Here is a 21,323-nt window from a genome sequence, read left to right on the forward strand (position 1 = left end):
AGAAAGGCAACCTTGTTTATATAAACCTCTTTCTGACATTATCTTGCTTGCTTCAGCTTGGCAGTTCAGTAAAACAAATATTCTATTTGTGAATACCTGCTCAGCATTCATCACTGGAAAACTGCATTTAAACAGTGAATTATTTTAAAATGCTAAGGCGCAGAACGTTTTTTTTTTTTCTTAACAGAAATCTCTGCTACTTACTAGTGCTTCTAAACTGGACATCAAACCCTAATTTTAAAGAATTTTAAGAGCACAAGAATAAGCCTCTCTTTAAAGGAAAAAAAACACTTAATGCACCTGCACCAGAGAACGGGTTTCCATGTAATGATACACACTGTGGCACACTGCATTAGGTAATCTATTAAAAATTAATGGGCTGCAATGTACCTTAATGCATAAAAAATAGGTGTCGTCCACAATTTATTTTTGCAGCACAATGAAAAGGATACTATGCATTACCACAAAGTGATTTGTGTGAATGGGCTCTTAGGCTATGTTCACACTAGCCCACAGGCTGTGGGCAGGTTGCGGGTCTTGGACCTGTACCCACACCCGTAACCACCAGCAGGCAAATCACGCTGCTCCTACGAGACACATGGGGCTGCCATTTATTCTGAATGCCACCCCCATGCATCTCAGGCCGCAGTGTGACTGTGGGTGCGGGTACCACTGGGAAACTGAATGGTCAAAAAGACCATGTGGTTTGCCTGCATCCGTGTTTTCAAAAAAGGTGTGTGCAACTTTTTTTGCAGGAAAATGCAGGCACGGTAGCCCGTTCAAATGAATAGGCTGTCGTGCCTGAGCAAATGCAGGCTGCGCGGCCTGCAATAGTGTGAACTGATGGTTAAGGCCTAGTCACACCTACAGGTTTTTCCCCTTGAAACATTTTCTACTGAATTAAATGGAAACGCATCTAAAACATGTTAATATGCATTGCAATGCAATTTGTGTCAAATGTCAATACTGATGCATGTTTATAAGCCATTTATTTGACGTGCATTTTCAATCCTTTCAATGTAAAGTATATTAAGTTAAAAATGCAAACTGAGTCCAAGTTTAGGGCTCAGTAACACACACAGAAAACGCACCAAACATGGTTAAGCTCATTGTAGTGCCATTCATTTTTAATGGAACCTTTACGCTGTAAGGCAGTAAGCCTTCCACATACATGCATTGAAGAGCACCACAAGGCACATTACCGCTGTATCAAAAAATGTGGGGCCGGTTTGATTTTTTTGTCCATTCTCATGAGCTGGCAACTCATTCAAATGAATGAGCTGCTTTAATGCAACGTACCAGAATAGGCCTTTACTGTTTATAGAAGACACTAAAATTATTGGCATAGGCCAACACTGAAGCTGAATTTCACGGAGAGGACAACAACACTGGGACATGCTGAACTGGGAAAATGATATTACAGCCTGTCCCTTAGCCTCTAGAAATAGCCATTTAAATATGGTGAATCAATTTAAACCCTCATTTCATGGCCATCAATGATAGGGCTGGGGAAATACTGCGCACATTCTGTACACATGCAACGAAGTATATGGGAACCCTCACCTTAAATCCATAAAACAACCGATTCAACTTAAAATAGAAATGCAAGGCAAAACATTTGCATATAGATATAAATAATACATTTTTTTTCCCTTTTTTATAAGCGATCACATACCCTCTGTTCTCAGCTATATGAGAAACGCAGAGCTCGGGAGGAGAAAAAGCAGCACACTGATATTTCCAGTGAATGGCTGTGCAGGTAGGGGGGCATTTCAGCACAAGTCTGATCACTGGAGGAGAGCAGACCAGTTCTCAGCACAGCTAGAGAACAGACCACACTTCGCTATCATGCCTAGCATGGTCAGCTTTTAACAGAAAAGCAGAGGGACTGTTAGGAACACCAGGGATTTCACACAAAAGTAAGAAATACAAGAGAACAGGATACATTTTCATAGAAGTATACGGTAGAGCAGTGTTCTGCCCATCTTCAGGCACTAACACGATCTTATTAGGTTAGATTTTTCAATTTAACTAGGTCTGTAGTTACAATTTAACTTGAGTTCTGCTTCAACCTGCAACACCCCATCAATGCAAAAGCTGACCATGCAAACAAGTGCAACAAACAAACCCTTCCACAAATCCTACTATACAGTGAACTTTGGATAAACCACATGAATTTCCTTTGAGTAAAATCTAATCACTATTCTCCATGGAGCATGAATTCCATCCTGCTGGATGCTCTGGGATATGATTTCATTTACCATATGAAAAAATGAAAAAAAAAAAAAAAATTATATATATATATATATATATATATATATATATATATATATATATATATATATATATATATATATATATATAATATATTAAGGATATTATATTTAATTGCAATGCCAACAAATATACGGTGTATGTGCAGTTTGGCTGGGTATGCAGAGCTTGGCCTCCATATACTGTACATACAAACTTAGTTCACAAACACTTCTTTCAGTGTTATGTGGACACCATTCTAGTATGCTCATTGCGTGCCATGAGATGATAAGATGAGAAGAGACTTTGCTCTTGGACCCTCCCATAAGGGCCTTCATTATGGTATGCTTTGAAGAGCGTCATGCCATGTACATTTTCTTCAGTAGCTGGCACTAATAACTGTATTTGATTCAGGGTCACAGATGGCTTCACAAAAGTAGGAATTTTGTAGGTCAAAATAGCAAAAGTACTCATCCAGACCAAGTACAGTAACTTTCTGTCTTGAACGCAAATTATTTTCTTTTATAGTAAGGCATTAAAAGGTTTAATTCTCAGTTACTTTTGGCATTTAAAATTCAAAAGTGCTACTGTGTTAACCTTACATGATCAATGTGCTACCACCTTACAGTGCCTCTAGGCAAGTGCCATTCCACATTTAGAGGTGGTGTTACTGTATCTACATATATCTAACCGATGGCTGTTTCTTCCCAATATAGGGAAGTCCGTAACTAAATCATGCGACTGAGATGATTTGTAAAGTATTTATTAGAATTAATATGGACTAAAGGATTTAGCATGTTTGGATGCCATACAAAAAAAAAATACCATTCTACATTTCATTTTAAATTAGCTATGTAAAATAAAATGTCTTAATGTGTTAATTCTGGATTTCCTCTGTGTGCTCTGGTCTTCCCTCACAAACAAAGAAAATACCAGCAGCAACTGTGTGCTACTACAGGGGAAGGGCCCAATATTATTGGTACTATACTCTAGGTATAAGTTAGTGCATAGGTGCTACATACTGTACATCTGGAAAATAAAATGCATCTTGGTTTGATCTTCAAAACATATTGGAAAAAGAGTTCAACAAACAATTTATCTGTTTAAAGGTGTTCTATTTAAAGAGTGTGGATTGCCATTATAAGCAAAAATATAAAGGATATGCAAACTAGAAATGTTGGTGGAATATACAATTTCATAAAAGGAAAAAAAAAAAAAAAAAACAACGTATTTAATATATTAAAAGGTCATGGATTCAAAACGTTAATGGTTGTATCCCAAGGCCAGTAACAATTAAGTGTTAAAAAGCATCAGATAAAAAAAAATAAAAAAGTGAATGAAAAGAATATCAAAACAGCCTGATCACTGATAGGTGCTGACAGCACATTGAAAATAAAACCATTGTGTCAGAACAGCAAACCTTTCAGCACATCTAAGGGTACATTCATTAAAGCATTCACTACAGGTAAATATTCCTGGTTAAGGTTTTAATATGTAGTGAAATACTTACCACCAGTGAATATTTGCTGAATGTCATATTCACAGCCTTGTAAATATGCTCAATAGTGTACCAAAAAGCAACAAGTACTACAGCAAAATCCCAACAAAATAAAAAATGATCACCAAAAGAAGAAAGTTACTATTCTGTCCCTTTTTTTGCCCTTCTCCCCCCCCCCCCTCCCCTTACCAGGGAAGATGAGAAAACATTACTATTATACAATACAAAAATTAAAAAAACAAAAAAAACAAAAACAAAAACAAAAACGCAATCATGTACCTTTAACTTTGACTTGAAATTTGTTACATTCTGGACAAGGAAGTAGTGTAAACTCTTCAGCTTGATACATGGAATAATCAGTGCTAGAAACAATTACTTGATCCCCTGGTTGCCAACTGTGAACATCATCCATCAGATTCAAAATAATGCCATTAACAGCTTCTACAACAAAGCCGGAAACAGCTTTACCTGCAGGAAAACAAACAAGAGTAACAAGGACTTATTAACTTTGCATTATAATGTTACACTTTGAAGATGGTTCAGACTCCTGCTAAGCCAACAATAGCAAACACAATCTCCTAAAACCAGCCATACACAAGGCGAATTTCAGCCAGTTGATCAGGAATTTGAGCCACGTATACACTTATCAGAATCCTCTCATTGGACATCTTTGATCAAAAAAAAAAAAAAAAAAAAAAAAAAAAAAAAAAAAAAAAAAAGAAGGTGCCAGCCAGCAAAACAGCAGCTGCATCCAAACAGATGCAGCCACTGTTTGAGCATTCTGACAGCTGCGGTTGTCTAAATACAGTAGCTGTCAAGAGAGATTTCTTCATCCGCACCGATTAGTGAGGATTGAGTAATCAAGTGATTTCACTCATTCAGCCTCTGGGGCTGAAATAGAAATCTACAAATTTAGGGCAAATCATTTAAGCAAAATCAGTACACATATGGGTGCTCAGAAGGTGGTACAGTAAGCCAGTCCCAGTACTAGGTACAGGATCTAACGTTTGGCTACCCAGTGTTTGTATTCATACTTCCATAGATAAAACAAGTAATTAATACAATCACATTAAACAAATGAAAAAAAAAAAAAAAGCATCATGGAATGTAATTGATGCTCATTTAGGATAATTTCACTGTCAATGCAATTAAAAAAAACGGACATATGGTGAAACCGCTTAATCCAAATGTACCTCAAGGAACAATCACAGTTAATAAAATGCAACCTATGCTAATAACATTTGACTAGGCTTGTGCAGAAGGTAATGAGACAATTTAAAATGGCAAATTAAATTAAAATAAAGTTTTATATTGTTGGACTACCCTTTAACCGGCCAACCTTTATAGGTTTAAAATTGTGCAAGTTGTTTAGTCTTAGCATTAACTAGTCTTGGGAGCCTCCTTGTTCACATTACAACTGCTTCTCTGTCCATACAGGTCTATAAAAGAGTGCAAAAGCAGCTTACCACTGTTCAAATGCAAGTCAAATGTGCCTGCAAAGATCTCAGAACCAGGTCAAACTGAGGTCCATAGAAAGCAGCATTTGCCCATTGAAGTGCTTCAACACTGGCATTGATAAGGGCCAGACTACATAAATTTCATAACAGTACCATAGATCAGGCTACACCCATAACCTGTAGGCCAAACTCTACAACAATTTTGTCGCAAAATATTCAGTCAAACAGGTATTGAATGCTGTGCTTGGTGTAACATTAGTAAACTACCGGATCCTTTCTTAACCAAGATAAAAGGTACTTTTTCATCTTTTATTTTTCCCCCTCTCTTTATAAATCTAAATTTTCAAACAGAAATATGCATTTACACACAGTTTGTACATACCATCTTTCCATTCACTGTATGCTTTCACAGCAAACTTCTGTCCATCCAATGTGGAAAAAACATTCATGGCCTCTGCCTTTCCTCCTGTGCTGTGATTCTCATAGTCTTTGGTACTTTCACTGCATGAAGTGTTACTGCCACCAACAACACTAACAAGAGCCCAAGCCTGTCTGCATTAGGATACAAACAGAGTTACACCAGTTAATTTAAAGAAAAAAAAAGGTTTAGAAGTAGTTAGAATTCTAGAACTCTATTTACAGGCCAGGTCTCTGCACCAGTCAAAGCTAAGTAATATGAAAGTCAATTATTTAAAAAAAAAAAAAGTCAAACTTACCTGTACATGGAAGAAAATGTCCATATGAGCCTTACATATCTGAAAACCCCAGGCTACACTTTTTTACCTGGGTTTTTTCAGAGATGTGCAGCTCATATGGACATTTTCTTCCCTGTAAATTGCTGTCTGGAGCTGGGATGAGCTTCGATCCTACCCTGCACTCATAGTGGTTGGCTTTATTGATTGGGATCCTTGCAGTCTGAGTGGCACCCATACTTTCGGTTTGGCGTCACATGTCATACTTACCTACTCTGCACAGTGGTTTTGCACAGAGCAGCCCTGATTCCTCCTCTTTTCAGGTCCCCATCTGACGCTCCTGGCCCCTCCCTCCTGCCAACTTGCTATGAGGGCACCCAAACCAGCTCACGCCCCAGCTGCTGCTCTGTGCGTCCATTCACACACAAAGCGTTGCTCGGCCCTGCCGTCTTGACGCCCCCCACCCTCTCTCTCATTAGCTCACAGGCTGTGATTAACAGTAGTGGAACCAATGGCTCCCGCTGCGGTCTCAGCTAATGAGGAGGGAAAGTCCCAGAGAAGCAGCTCCTCTCATGCACATAGCTGGATTGCAGTGGGGTTCAGGGAGTATTGGGGGGGTTGGCTGCTGCACACAGAAGGCTTTTTACCTTCATGCATTGACTGCAAAAAATTAAAAACTAACTTGAGCCTTTACATCCACTTGTCCACTTTAATCTTACGAAGAGTGCCAAAAATTGTACACTAGTCAAGTACACAATCACTAAAGAGAACAGTATATATTTAGTGTACAGTGAGAGCATCATGGCAGTATCGATAGATGTATCTATAATGTTCCTACTAAGACCACATGGTGTGCACACATTCCTTTGGCCCAGAATACATGGCAAACCACATTGAGCCATACCTGCATCTGATGCTTCAGGGTTACAGTGAATCCACATATCATATGGTCTCACTGTAAACAATAAAGTGCCAATGTAGCTACAGTGTTTTCCCAAAAAACTGAATAAATCTTATTAGTGTAAAATTTTTTGAGCATGCAAGGACTTCAATGGAAAGCAAACCCTTAGCTTCACTGTATCAATCTCTTTCAACCTGATAGCTCATAGAAATCCATTTTAGGATTACATTTTGTCTTGATAAGGCATATACTGTAGATAGTATGATTAACAGTACCTATAATCCAATCCTCGGACAAGATTACTTCCAAGGAGACGTTGGATCATTAACCGAGTGTCTTCAAGTAGATTTCTTTCAGCAGAGTCCCCAACGGCCATGGCAACAATACGACCAGGTGGCAATCCACTGAGAAATTCTTGTAGCCTCTTGCTTTCATTTTTAGATTCATAAGTGTCAAACTTGTCAGAAAATAAAACTTGTGCTGTTTCTTGATCAACAACTCTTACATTTAGCCCTCTCAAAAAAGTCCTTTCGAAATTGTAAGATCCAGCAGTAAGCCCGGAGGATGTAAGAGATTTGGTCAACAGAGTCCAAGATAATTTTTGGGATCCATGTAATTCCAGTGTTCCCCCAGATGACACACCAATGAACTTTCTACCAAATACCAGATCACTGTCTCCTTCATCTGATTTACCATATAAAATAACATTTGCTCTTGATTTATAGCGGCATTTCTCTGCTCCAATATGGAGCGCTCCACCATTCTTTACCAGGATAAAATGAGTCCTCAGTGTAATATTTTTAGAACCGTTTGGACAGTCTTCAAATACAAGTTTCCCTAAAAAGTGAAAAATCATGTGATAAATATTGAATATGATTTCAAAACAATTCAAATTGTCAAGGTAAAAAAGAAAAAAAACAAAACTCTTACATAGCCCAGATCAAAACGTGTTGAAAATAAGATTTTTATTTTTTTTTCCCATTTAAAAGATGCAGACAGAAAATGATAACTGTCTAGAACAGTTCTAAAAATGTATTCCAATTAGTTTCATCTACATGATGAGTCTGATTAAGTCATCTATGTTGCAATGTGTAGGGTGGAACTAAGAAGTGAGAGGATTCTAGGTTGCATTGCAGTGAGTCTATTTGAAGCATTGGGAGTTTGACAGTGGAGGTTCTGCTATACTATATTTGTATGCCTGCAAGCTTTCATTTCTATGCACAATATGTAACTGAAATAATTTGTTTTTAATAAATTATTTTAACATTTATGAGAATTACTATGTAACATTTTCGTCCTCCTACATGTTGAGCATTTGTAAAAAGACAGATATTGAGGAAGAAAACACCTAAGGAGGAGTCTGATTCATCTTGGTGGTAGCAGCTTTATATTGGACTTATTTGTTGTGGAAATACTCTAAAAACTGTTAACATATGTTCATAGCTTGAATTAGCACGCTCACATCCACCAACGACCCATCTGTTTATAGTATAATGTTACTGATGACATAGTAAAGGTTTTTAGTGCAAGCTGCATTTTGTGTACGTATATACATTGCTCAACATAAATGAGTACACTCAAACAGATTTGTCAAAAAACCTTTACGTTTCATTCAGAATTAACATTTTCTATAGGACAATATACCACAAAATACTCCCACAAATGTGGGCCATTGGTTGCAAACACAAATTTGTTTGCAAAGCTAAATCAGAGATGTACTGCTCTATATTGAAAGTGAAGATTCTACCATCACTCCGTGCCCTTGGTCGTTGTGCACTTTTCCAACATGACAATGATCCAAAATACACATCTCAGGCCACTGTTGCATTTCTGAAGAAGAACAGGGTGAAAGTGATTCAGTGGTCAAGTATGTCTCCTGATCTGAACCCAATCAAACACCTATGGAGAATTCTGAAGAGACAAGTTGAGCATCAATCTCCATCCAGCATCCAGGCTCTAAAACAGGTCATTCTTGAAGAATGGAAAAAGATAGATGTTGCAATAGGTCGCCAACTTGTTCATTCCATGCCTAGAAGACTTGGTGCTGTCCTTACAAATCATGAAGGTCACACAATACTAGATGTAATAGATTTGTTGTGGTGCTTGATTCAAAGAGGCTGATTTATTAAAGGCAAATAGGCTGTTTACTTTGCAAGCTAATTTGCCCCAGAGCTTAGTGAAAGATGAAGCTCTGCCGACTTCAGCACATTCTACAATCTCTAGAGCAAATTCCCTTGCAAAATGAACAGCCTATTTTCCTTTAGTAAATCCAACCCAGTGTCTTCAATGCCAGTGAAAAACTTATAAAAAGAAAAAAAATTAGAAAAAAGGACAACAACCCCTACTTATGTCCTTTGCAATTCCAGGCAGCCAAGTGCAGAAAGCATAATGTACATCAGGGGGTATCCCTGATATCTTTGTTGTCCTCAGTCCTGTTCTGCAGACATGTGATCTCTGTAAATGTAGACAGGCTGAATGCAAATACAAATTTACAGATAGAAGACCACTCTCCAATCACAGAGAAACGAAAAAGGCAGTGGTAACACATTATATTTGTAAAGTTGCTTGCAATACCAGGTTATAATGAAATACCTAACATGCTTTAAAAGTACAATTATCTTTGAGCTCTTGCGGCTGCTAAACCTAGCCCCAAAATGTATGTTTTTGCCAAACTAACTTTTGTATACAAAGTATTCACTTGATTACCTCCTTCCCATTCAGGGTGCAAGTATATACCATACTCAGTATCTTTTTAGATATGCATGTTCATATTAAAGGATGAACTGAAGAAATATAAAACAAAATAAATGTATATTTAACATAAAAAAGTGAGGTTTTTCAGGAATAACCACAATCAACATCTAAAAGGTCAAATCAATGACAAAACCATAATCTTTCTTGCACACTCAAGTTAAAACCCATTCATTTTTGTCTTCAGGGTTTCATTTACCAACAGCATTTTGCAGTGTGCAGCGTCAGCTGCAGAAAGGCTGGTTGTTTTCCTGGTATCAGCTTGCCTTACAAGTATCAACAAGTGAGATTACATGACTTAATCCTGCAATTACACTGTAATAAACAGTATGGCAGGATATAAATATTTCAATTACTACTTATGTAATGCTTAAGCAGCAATGGACAAAACACACAGTCATCACTGGCAGGATAAAGTTTCAAGTAAATAGAAGAAATCTGAATCAGGTCCTTTAGATGTGACTTGCTTACTACAGTCCCTCAAGTACATTACCAGGACTTACACACCTCCATCCTGTATGATTATAGAATATACGGTGGCGTCCGACTGCAAGCGAAAGAGGTCCCCTTTTTTTATGACTACCTTCTTTGTGACGTCATGCCCAGGATTCCAATTGCTAAGGTAATAGTTCTGATCCGGACAATTTTCTGTAAAAAAAAATTAAAGCGTAAAAATGAAAAAAAAAAAAAAAAAAAAAAAATAGTATGACCTTTTTCTACTTTTCTTTTAAACTTTTTCCAGCTAGAGCCTTTTTTTGCTTAATATTTATATATATTTATTTAAAACCTCCAAAATACTATATAGCTTGAGGGCAGAGACCCCGTAGACTAAAATAATGGCAGTTCAATTTTTTTTACATCACACAATAATTGTTCTACTGTTCATAAAAACAATATTCTCAGCAAAAAATACAAAACAATTTTAGTGCACACAACACAAGTCCCAATTTTTGAGTAAAATATAAACGATAAGGCTACTTTGCATAAAAGTACTGTATATCAAATATATCATGCCTCGAAATTGCACACGCCCATAAAACAGATAGCTACAGTACTCCAAATTGCCCACAGGTGACACTTACAAATCATCAATTTAATGTTAACAGTAAATGATAGCCCTGGAATTACTGCCCTCACTCTGGTGTGCGCACTGCTGACCATTAGATCAACTTGTGTGCAACCAGGATGCCTATACATGCAACAAAATTCATCCGGTCCCTGCTGAACTGGCCAAATTTCAATACATGTATGGCCGGCTTTACTCACTCTGTCTTGAGGACGTCTTTTTCATCAGACAAGAAGAGAAGCAACTCTTCAACCATATTGCTTTATATAAACATTTTTTTTTTTTTTAATTAAGGGGGTGCTAGAATCTCTGTCTCATTTTGTGATTTCTCTATAATTCCTGTTCGATAAAACATTGTCCTCCGAAAGAGAAAGTAAAGCTAAATCTTTCCAACTGAGCTCCAGACAGCAGTAAACCCCGTTTTGGCTACAGATATATTGTCAAGCCCAAATTCAGCCAATCAGCTATGTGGATTGAGCAATGCAATAAACTTGACTAACCAGTTCAGTATTTCTTCCTTCTCAAGTCATCATATGACAAATCTAGAAGCGCAGAGGTTTTACCAAAGAAAGCAAACATCATAGCTCTTTGGATAATAACAGCAAATTTGATACATGTGTATTTGCAATATGTAAGAACACAAATCAAAGCAAACTAAGACTAGAGGATAACTTATTGCCTGACAGATGACATGTATCATACTTTTTAAGAAAAATACAATACACTTACATTTGGTTAGCAAAAAGTATTTGTGAGGTTTAGTTCAAAGAAATTTACTATAAAAGAAAGGCCATACAGCTACGTCAATATCTAATTAGAGTACCTCCTATGCAAGTAAAAAAAATAACTGCAGATAGGATTTGGAAATAGCAGTTATAACATGCTGAATATGTACCAGCATTGTGGTAGTAGTACAAGTGAGGGTTCCCCTCTAATGGGCATTTCTAAAGCAGCAGTTCCCAATTTTTTCCTGAAATGTATTACCTCAGCTATAGAGCCCTGGGTCTGGTGGGTGCCCAGGCTTTCCATGGAGGATCTAAGTTGACTTTGAGATGACCATTATTTTGAGTTTGTCAGTCCATGTTCCTTTTTGAGCCCCCTGGTTTCAGCAGCAGTACTATTGGAGCCTATAAACCACTGAACTCTAGATAACCCATAAGATCAGCTAAAAATTTAATTTTTGGTTGTGGGTTGTGTGAACTAGATTTCTAACTTTATATCCTATACGTAAATAATTCACAACAGTCAATGACCATGACTTGAAAACTATATAGATGGAAACTTACCATCAGGGGCATACTTTGAGGATATTCCTAGAACAATTGCGAGGATGATAAAAAATGACAGGCTGGAAACAGCAAAGCATATTAAAGTGTTTTTATGTCTTCTTCTGCGAATGACGTTTGCATGATTGTTTTGCTCATCTCTAGAAAATCCAAACGTTGCATGTGCTTCTTGCCCCGCAGAATTAAATTTGGCTGACGCTTGAGTCTTTGGAAGAGGTGGTGGGCGTAATGGAACAATTCTACCAGGCACGTAACCTGGAGAGCGCAGGTTGGTGCCATTCTGTGGCTGAAGGAACAGCCGGGAGCCTCCTCTGTAGTCACCTGAATGCATGGTTATGTGAGGTCAAATCTGCCAAAACAAGATATTAAAATTTTTTTTTACAGAAAATAAAAAAAAAAGGTACACAAATAAATACACATAAGGAAAATCTATAAGTACAAGGCATAACAAAGCTTTGTAAACAGTATGCATTAACCATTTTGCCACGCAAGGTTTTAATAATCCAAAATGCCCCAGGAAAAACACTAAATAATTTATATAGAGGTGTCAACAGTTTTGAATTCCATCATAAACGTCTTTTAGGTTTTCTTCAGATACTGTACCCACATAACAAGTAAATTCTTCCTGTGGTGCACAAAGGAGCATGTACAATGTTGATGACAGATACTGGGATCTCATCAATACATCCAGATGTTTAGACTACCCCCCCACCAAAAAAAAAAAAAATCACTCTGTTAAAGTAATATATGCATCTATTCTTCAGTGTATATTTGACAAACTACCCCATGACCTCAAGAGCACTTTATTAATTATTCATTGGCAAAAAAAAATATTAAAATCAGGCAAACAATTTCAACCAACCTGCCTGCTAGCAATGCCAGTTTCCAGTCTCCTGAGAGGATACTTATATACCATACACAGACCAGATAATTTATAATCTACTGTAGTACTGAAGTCTGCCATAAATTACTCAAATTTTGTCTGATTCCTATTGAATCAGCTGAAATGTGATCCATGGGTGGCCTTGTCAGCACCACTCAGCTCAAAGCAAAAGTTGACTTTTAAAACCAATTTTGTCAAAGAAGCCAGTTGGAAAATTGTCAGCCAAACAGGTGCCAGCTGTCACAATAAAATATCCGGGAGGGAGGGTTTCTTCATCCATACTGTTTAGTGTGGATGGAAGAATCACTTAGATTTCTCACATTCAGATCAAGTATATGCGTATTGCTAGACTAAGAATGTTACAAACTACTTTCATTTACTGACCTGACCATCTGCGATGAACAGCTCCCTTCTGTACACCTGGCAGTCACAGATGTTAGGCTAAGTCAGACAAGAGGCAAGCTTTGGCAGAGTCTACAGATTTGAATTGGAGCCTTGAACAAACATAGCATTCCATTTGTTACAATGAATGCTGATTACAAGGAAACCATGATTGCAAATTGGCCAGGTATTGGGAGCTCAATACAGACACAGTTGTTCTAACAAGCAGAGGCAAGAAGGGAGGGGGTGCAGAAATACAGCAGTTATTTAAAGCAAATGTTAACTTTATGATGTAATACATCTATCCATATACCCGGCTGTTCATTTTCAACATTATAAAAAGGGAACCCACCATCAGAGAAACATGGAGACTGCCACTGCTCCCAAATTCTTCCAGAAATGCTAGATAACAGGCTTTCTTGCTAACCATCTTTTGACCAAGGAGGTATGCAGACAAGGGATTCAGACTTCGGTCTTTCCTGCTTGGTATACTAGTTATAGTACAGTTACGAAAAGTATTTAAGCTTGTAAATCCAATAACATACAGGTGTTTTCCATCATTTACACTTTCAAAATAACAGAAAACAAAAAAATGGCGTCTGCAAAAGTTTGGGCACCCTGCAGAGTTAATATCTTGTACTGCCCCCTTTGGCAAGTATCACAGCTTGTAAACGCTTTTTGTAGCCAGCCAAGAGTCTTTCAATGCTTGTTTGAGGTATCTTTGCCCATTCTTCCTTACAAAAGTCTTCCAGTTCTTTGAGATTTCTGGGCTGTCTGTCACGCACTGCTCTTTTAAGGTCTATCCATAGATTTTCAATTATATTGAGGTCAGGAGATTGTGAAGGCCATGGCAAAACCTTCAGTTTACGACTCTTGATGTAATCCCCTGTGGATTTCGAGGTGTGTTTAGGATCATTATCCACATTATCCATTTGTAGAAGCCATCCTCTCTTTAACTTCAGCTTTTTCACAGATGGCATCAAGTTACCATCCAAAATTTGCTGAAATTTTATTGAATCCATTTTTCTTTCTACTCGTGAGATGTTCCCTGTGCCACTGGCTGCAACACAACCCCAAAGCATGATTGATCCAACCCCATGCTTAACAGTTGTACAGAGGTTCTTTTCATTAAATTCTGTGCCCCTTCTTCTCCAAAACGTACCTTTGTTCATTACGGCCAAAAAGTTAAATTTTAACCTCATCGGTCCACAGAACTTGTTTCCAAAATGCATCAGGCTTGTCTATATGTTCATTTCCAAAGTTCAAACGATGATTTTTGTGGTGAGGACGTAGAAGAGGTTTTCTTCTGATGACTCTTCCATGAAGACCATATTTGTACAAGTATCTCTTTATAGTGGAATAGTGTACCACAACTCCAGTGTCTGCCAGATCTTTCTGGAGGGATCGTGCAGTCAAACGTGGGTTTTGAATTGTTTTTCTCACAATCCTGTGAGCTGTTCTGTCTGATATTTTTCTTGGTCTTCCAGATCTTGCTTTAACTTCTACCGTTCCTGATGACTGCCATTTCTTAATTACATTCCGAACAGAGGATATTGACATCTGAAAACGCTTTGCTATCTTCTTATAGCCTTCTCCAGCTTTGTGAGCGTCAACTATTTTCAGTTTCAGTTTTCTAGACAACTGCTTAGAAGAACCCATGGTGCCGATTGTTGGGGCAAGGTTAGATGAGTCTGGGCATTTAAAACCTTTGAGATTGACATCACCTGGTCTTCCCAGATGATGATTGAGAACAATCCATGACACTGGCAGGTCTCAGCTTGGCAAAGGGGGCAGTGCATGCTATAAATTCTGCAGGGTGCCCAAACTTTTGCAGACGCCATTTTTTTTGTTTTCTGTTATTTTGAAAGTGTAAATGATGGAAATAAAATCTAACTTTTGTTGACATATTATAAGAATGTCTAATCTGTAATTTGATGCCTTTTGGAGATTTTTCCATCTTTCCTTGGCTTCTTTATGCACATTATTTTTAGAAATTTTTAGCTGGGGTGCCCAAACTTTCGATCCCCACTGTACACTACAGCAAAGGCTGCATGGTAATTCTCAGGTTGGGTTTCTAGATGGTAACAACAACAACAGTAATGTAAATCTCCTTCAAAAGCCTATGACAGGATGGCAACACAGAAGCACAATTTGGAGACAAGGACAGCATTGTACCCCTCTACAGAAGTGCCTGAACAAGGACCTTTGTTGAAGAATGATCTAGTGTTTTAATGAAAGCTGCAGATTTAAGAATGATGGAAATTGCTTTCAAAATTATATATTTATATTAAAGCTTTTATACAATTTTAGAAACTGGGGTTACATATAGTTTAACCACTTTCCATTCATAGGACACACCCGAATGTCCTTGGATGGGAAGGGTGTTTCTTGATCACCGCTGCAGCAAATGACTGAGTTTTAAAAATTTTTTTTTTTTTTTTTTCAAAAGCGGATGATTCTAAAAAAAATTGTAAAAGTATTCTAGTGGCTAAAGAGCTGCTTGATTGCGTTTCCAGGTAGCACATGTGATGCAAGTCCCTCACCTCCCTCTAGCACTTGCGACAAGATGCCACCTAGAGGTTGACATGTATGGGGGTATTTGAGATTCAGTAAAGGTTCATGGAGATGTTTTTAATACACTTTGTATATCTATTTCTGTATAATTAAAGACGTTGTTCATATACTTTGGCCACTGATGTATTTTTGATATATGGTTTAGTACAAAAACCCACTAAATCAGGTTGAGTCCATAACTAATCTTTATTGTTGTTGGTTTGAATATATAATTGATTAGGGACTCCCAGGTCACTAGTTTATGGACCTTGAGGCAGTTTTACTTTTGTTTATGCTCAAATGAGACCACATGCAACGCTCCCACACAGCAATTGCGCCACACATGGGAGGTGTTGCCTTTAACGTCAGAGCGAGAGCAATTCCAGCACCAGACCTCCAGTCTAACTCTAAACTGGCAACCTGTATAGGCTTTTAAAGTGATGCATTTTTAAAGTGTGGCATGTTTGGTATCTATTTACTTGGCGCAACATCTTTTATATCTTACTAAACAATTGGGTATTGTGTTCTTGTGCTTTAAAATTAAAGTGATAGATATATATATATATATATATTTTATTTATTATAGGTTTGGGGATCCTGAGTGATTTCCTAACAAAAAATTATGTCTTTTTACATGTAGGAGCAGAATGTCAAAATAGGCCTGGGCTTGAAGTTAAATAGGAGGCACAACTGTTGCACCTGAACATTCTTTTTTTCACAACATTCTAAATATTGGGGAACCCAACTCCACTAAAATAGCTGAACTTCTGACTTTGCTTGGTGAATATTTAAAAAGTTGTGGGGCTCTATTATCCAAAATAGCCGTAGTAATGCTCAGCAATATACAATCAAACAGCATCACTTAGAAACTAGCAAAATATAAATTCTGCAGAAAATCAATAGTCTGCAAAAGTAGTTTCTAACCGTGAATGGAAAGGTCTTGCTTTTCTTTGTTCCCAAGTACAAAAATGTCTTTAAAAAAAAAAAGTAGCGAGAAGACAAGAAAAAAAAAAACCCTCTTTATAAAAACAGAGGTCCTTAGGCTCATGAGCTTCTTGGACAGCCAGTTAGACATTGTTGTGCTAAGTCCACCTCCAATACTAGCAAAATGATACCAATGATACCGGGTCTTTCCAGCTGCAGCACATGATGTCTCAAACATACACTCTGAACATCTGGGTATGGGGATGCCCGAGGCACACTACCATTCGAGCTGCTGGTAAATGAAACCAGATGGACAACCTTAGAAAAGGAGTGGTACATTCTTGTTAACACTGCAATAAACATATCAGTTAACAAGAAACATGCTTACATTCTACCATATATTTCTATTTTTTTAATTCACTCTAGGAATATATATTGAACACATTCACTGCTGCGATATAAAATTTACATGGTCATGTTACTGGGAACTTAAGCTGACTATCTCTTCCTGCCCATAGTAAAAAAAAAAAAAAAAATCTAACATTCTTATTTATCAATTAGGAAGAAAAGCAAGTCTCCAAAAGAGTTATCTTCTGTGTTTCCCTGCAAAGGAAATGCTGTAGAGGAAGAAGACTTAGATGAGCATGCGATAATTGCACATGGAAACTGCAGAAATAGGAGAAAATAAATCAATTGTAATCTGACGTTTCCAGTGTGACCTTGCATGTTTGTTGAAATATCTTTTTGTTTTTTTTCTGGAGTTGGGCTATGATGAGCTAGGTCCTGTGATTAAGTCACTGATCACCGAAATGACCAGTCTACATCACACAGCATAACAGCAGAAGTCATTTGTCCGTAGTCTGGAGCAGCCAGTCATCTGAAATTCTCTCTGCTTTCCTATGGTAAAAAAACCCAACACATGAGAAAAAAAAATTGTGCCGCCACACCCCCTCTCCTGTGACTGACAGACTAATTAGTCCTCATGCACACTGGACGTTTTTTACAGCTGCTGTTTTTGGCTTTTGATGTTTTTTTCCACAGCTAGTAAACCTCCCAACATGTTATCCTATGTGTCCATGCACACAGTCTGTAATCAACATTTTTTGGCAGGGACGTTTTTTTACTGGAAAAAAAAAAAACCCAGGACTAGTGGGTTTCTAGAGAAGTTTAGCTGTAAAAACGCTCCAACGCGGTAAAACTGCGCAAACCAGCATTTTTAGTCTTTTTTGGACAAAAAAATACCACACTAAAAACAGCTAAACGTGGAAAAACGCCGGTAAAGGCTAATGCAAAAATGCTAAAAAAAAAAAAAAAGCTGAAAAACTCACGTTTTTAACGTGACTTTACACAGCGAACGTTACCAGCATTATCAAAACACCAGAGTGTGCATGAAGACTTCGGAGTCTCATGCATGAGCATGAGAGAAGAGGGCGTGTGTCCCACAGCCATCTACACAGATCACTCCTGAAATAGCCTGGCTGGGGAATTACTCAGCAAACCGTGCTGACACTATGTGCTTATCTTTACTAACATAGGAGGAGGGGGGATACATGCTTTTACAGATCATCATTATCAATTGCGGGGGGCAAATGGCCTTGCACAGATTTAATCCCACAGCTGCCAGGGAGAAAGCCGAGCAGGAGGATCCCAATTAACCCCTAAATGACTGGCCACTTTTACTGTGCAACTACCGGGCGTTACTTTAAAGTAGGGCACTACAGTAAAAGTGCCCAACCATTGAGGTGTTAATTGTGATCCTTCTGCTCGGCTCCATCCCCGGGAGCTGTGGGGTTAAATCTGTGTGAGGTTGTTTGGCTCCCATTAGTTGATACTGATGACCTGTGAAAGCATGTATCCCCACCTCTTCCTCCTCCCTTAGTAGAGATAAGCACATAGTATCGGCAGGGTCCCGCTTAGTAATTCCCAACAGTTGCTCAGCTCTCTCCAGCCTATGAAAGTCTCCATTCTCCACGGCCTCAAATGCTGCCCAGTGTTTAGAACGGTTTTCTCAGGCTGGAGTTGACTCCTAATTAGTTTGTCAGTCACAGGTGAGGGGGCCAAAGCAGTTTATACATTCAACAATACATCGCTGACCACCCAAATTCAGCTCTTGCCAGACAATTTGCACGGAAACCTATCCAATTTATCGTATGTCCGTGTTCTCTGCTGTTACATATATGCCCAACATGGACCAGCAATGTACTGGTATGTCACTGGAATTTGAGTGGTTATACTGGTATGATTCCTGCAGCTACAGGCATCATCCTGGTATAGTTTTTGTCAGCTGGCGGTCAGCTTTTATGTAAAAGCAATCCTAGTGGCCAATTAGCTGTTGAATAGTTTTTACGAACAGCAGGAAGGGACATTCTTCTCCCCTGCCTTCCACAATTTTCTTGGGATCTCCTTTCCCACAGGGGAATCCAAGAATGCAGCCCGCAGTTCTGCTGGCTGCCCATAGAGCTGTATCAGAGACAAGAATGGCTCTAATCATCTCTATAGTCTAAAAAAAATCGGAAGCTACGAGCATTTCATCACTTCAGTTTCCCAGGATATAAACAGCGCGATTTGTAAATTGGGAAAGCATCTGATCACACCAATCTTGGTGAGATTAGATAATGTAAGGGTAGAGGAGATAGCTAGAGTCTGATAGATCCCAGATTTCTCAAAAAAAAAAAAAAAAAAAAAACCCCAAAAAACAAAAAACAAATCTATGACAATGCTCATAAAAAAGCACGCTTGCCCCCCTGCCGGTATGTAACCAGCGGTTGCACCATGAATGTGAAGTATTGCCGCAAACGTCAGATCGAGGGCAGTAATTCTAGCACTAGACCTCCTGTGTAAATATAAATTGGTGACCTGTAAAGGCTTTTAAAGCATCGCCTATTAATAATAAAAATGTATGTACATGGGCATGCGCAATTTTAGAGCATGTCATGTTTGATATCTATTTACTCAGCGTAACATCATCTTTTATATTTTATCAAACAATTGGGCAATATATTGTGTTTTTGTGCATTAAATTGCTAAAACAATTATTTTTCCCAAAAGATTTGCGTTTGAAAAATCACTGCACAAATACTGTGTGACTTAAAAATGTCAACAGCCACCGTTTTATTTTCTAGGGCCTCTGCTAAAAAAAAAAAAGTTATAATATATAATAATGTTTGGGGGTTCAAAGTAATTTTCTAGCAAAAAAACAGGTTTTTTTTCCTGTGAACAAAGTGTCAGAAAAGGCTTGTTCTTCAAGAATGGGTGAGGTGTGGCATAAGCTTCTAATGTTGGCCCTGAAATGCCAGGATAGTAGAAGCAACCCCTCCAAATGACACCTTTTTGGAAAGTAGACACTCCAAGGTATTTGATAAGAAGCACGGTGAGTTTTTTTCATATCTCATTTGTTGCCACGTTTTTGTAAAATGAAAAAAACAAAAAAAGTATTTTTTTTTTTCCATTGGCATTTGAACGCACAACAGTGAGGAGCTGCAATATATATGGTTTTTGATATATACTATATTGCCAAAAGTATTGGGACACCCCTACAAATCATTTGATTCAAGTTTTCCAATCATCTCCATGACCACTGGTGTATAAAATCAAGCAGCTAAGCATGCAGTCTGTCTCTACAAACATTTGAGAAAGAATGGGTCGCTCTCAGGAGCTCAGTGAATTCAGGCGTATTACCGTGATAGGTTGCCACCTGTGAAATAAGTCCATCCGTGAAGTTTTCTTGCTACTAAATATTCCACTGTTAACAGTTAGTGGTATTCTAATAAAGTGGAAACAACTGGGAACAGCAACTCAGCCACAAAGTGGTAGGCCACGTAAAATGATAGAGCGGGGTCAGCGCATGTTGAAGCGCACAGTGCGCAGAAGTCACCAACTGTCTTCAGAGACAATAGCTAAAGACCTCCAAACTTCATGTGGCCTTCAGATTAGCACAACAACAGTGCATAGAGAGCTTCATGGAATGGGTTTCCATGGCTGAGCAGCTGGATCCAAGCCTTACATCACCAAGTGCAATGTAAAGCGTCAGATGCAGTGGTGTAAATCACACTACCACTGGACTCTAGAGCAGTGGAGACATGCTCTCTAGAGTGAGGAGTCATGGCTCTGTCTGGCAATCTGATGGACGTGTCCGGGTTTGGCGGTTGACAGGAAAACGGTACTTGCCTGCCTGCAACGTGCTAAGTGTAAAGTTTGGTGGAGGGGGAATTATGGTGTGGGCATGTTTTTCAGGGGTTGGGCTTGGCCCCTTAGTTCCAGTGAGAGGAACTCTTAAGGCGTCAGCATACAAAGACATTTTAGACAGACAATATCATGCTCCCAACTTTGTGGGAACAGTTTGGGGATGGCCCCTTCCTGTTCCAACATGACTGCGCACCAGTGCACAAAGCAAGGTCCATGAAGACATGGATGACCGAGTTTGGGGAGGAGGAACTTGACTAGCCTGCACAGAGTCCTGACTTCAACCTGATAGAACACCTTTGGGATAAATGAGAGCAGAGACTGCAAGCCAGGCCTTCTCGTCCAACATCAATGCTTGACTTTTGGCAATTTAGATAATTGAAGTCTACATTTTAACCACTTGCCCTACAGAGGATTTACCTACCTTCCTGACCAGGCCATTTTTTGAATTATGGCGAAGCGTTACTTTAACTGACAATTGCGCGGTCATTCAACT

The 21,323-nt window shown here is 38.4% G+C and overlaps 1 protein-coding gene across 1 annotated transcript in view; it reads right to left on the reverse strand.

Moving 5' to 3' along the window:
* Nucleotides 1-21,323, reverse strand: part of CEMIP2 (cell migration inducing hyaluronidase 2) — a 140,408-nt gene that overhangs the window by 78,863 nt on the left and 40,222 nt on the right. Inside the window, exons 2-6 of the mRNA XM_089691064.1 lie at nucleotides 11,905-12,253; nucleotides 10,060-10,200; nucleotides 7,077-7,638; nucleotides 5,591-5,760; nucleotides 4,031-4,219 (exon numbers count right to left, since the gene is read on the reverse strand). Of these exons, the coding sequence (XP_089547190.1) occupies nucleotides 4,031-4,219; nucleotides 5,591-5,760; nucleotides 7,077-7,638; nucleotides 10,060-10,200; nucleotides 11,905-12,235 (1,393 nt within the window). The 5' untranslated portion in view covers nucleotides 12,236-12,253. The remainder of the gene's footprint in view (nucleotides 1-4,030; nucleotides 4,220-5,590; nucleotides 5,761-7,076; nucleotides 7,639-10,059; nucleotides 10,201-11,904; nucleotides 12,254-21,323) is intronic.

This window comes from Staurois parvus, unplaced genomic scaffold (genome assembly GCF_062004578.1).
Source record: "Staurois parvus isolate SC_StPar_1 unplaced genomic scaffold, SC_StPar_1.0 ptg000549l, whole genome shotgun sequence".
Lineage (NCBI taxonomy): Eukaryota > Metazoa > Chordata > Amphibia > Anura > Ranidae > Staurois > Staurois parvus.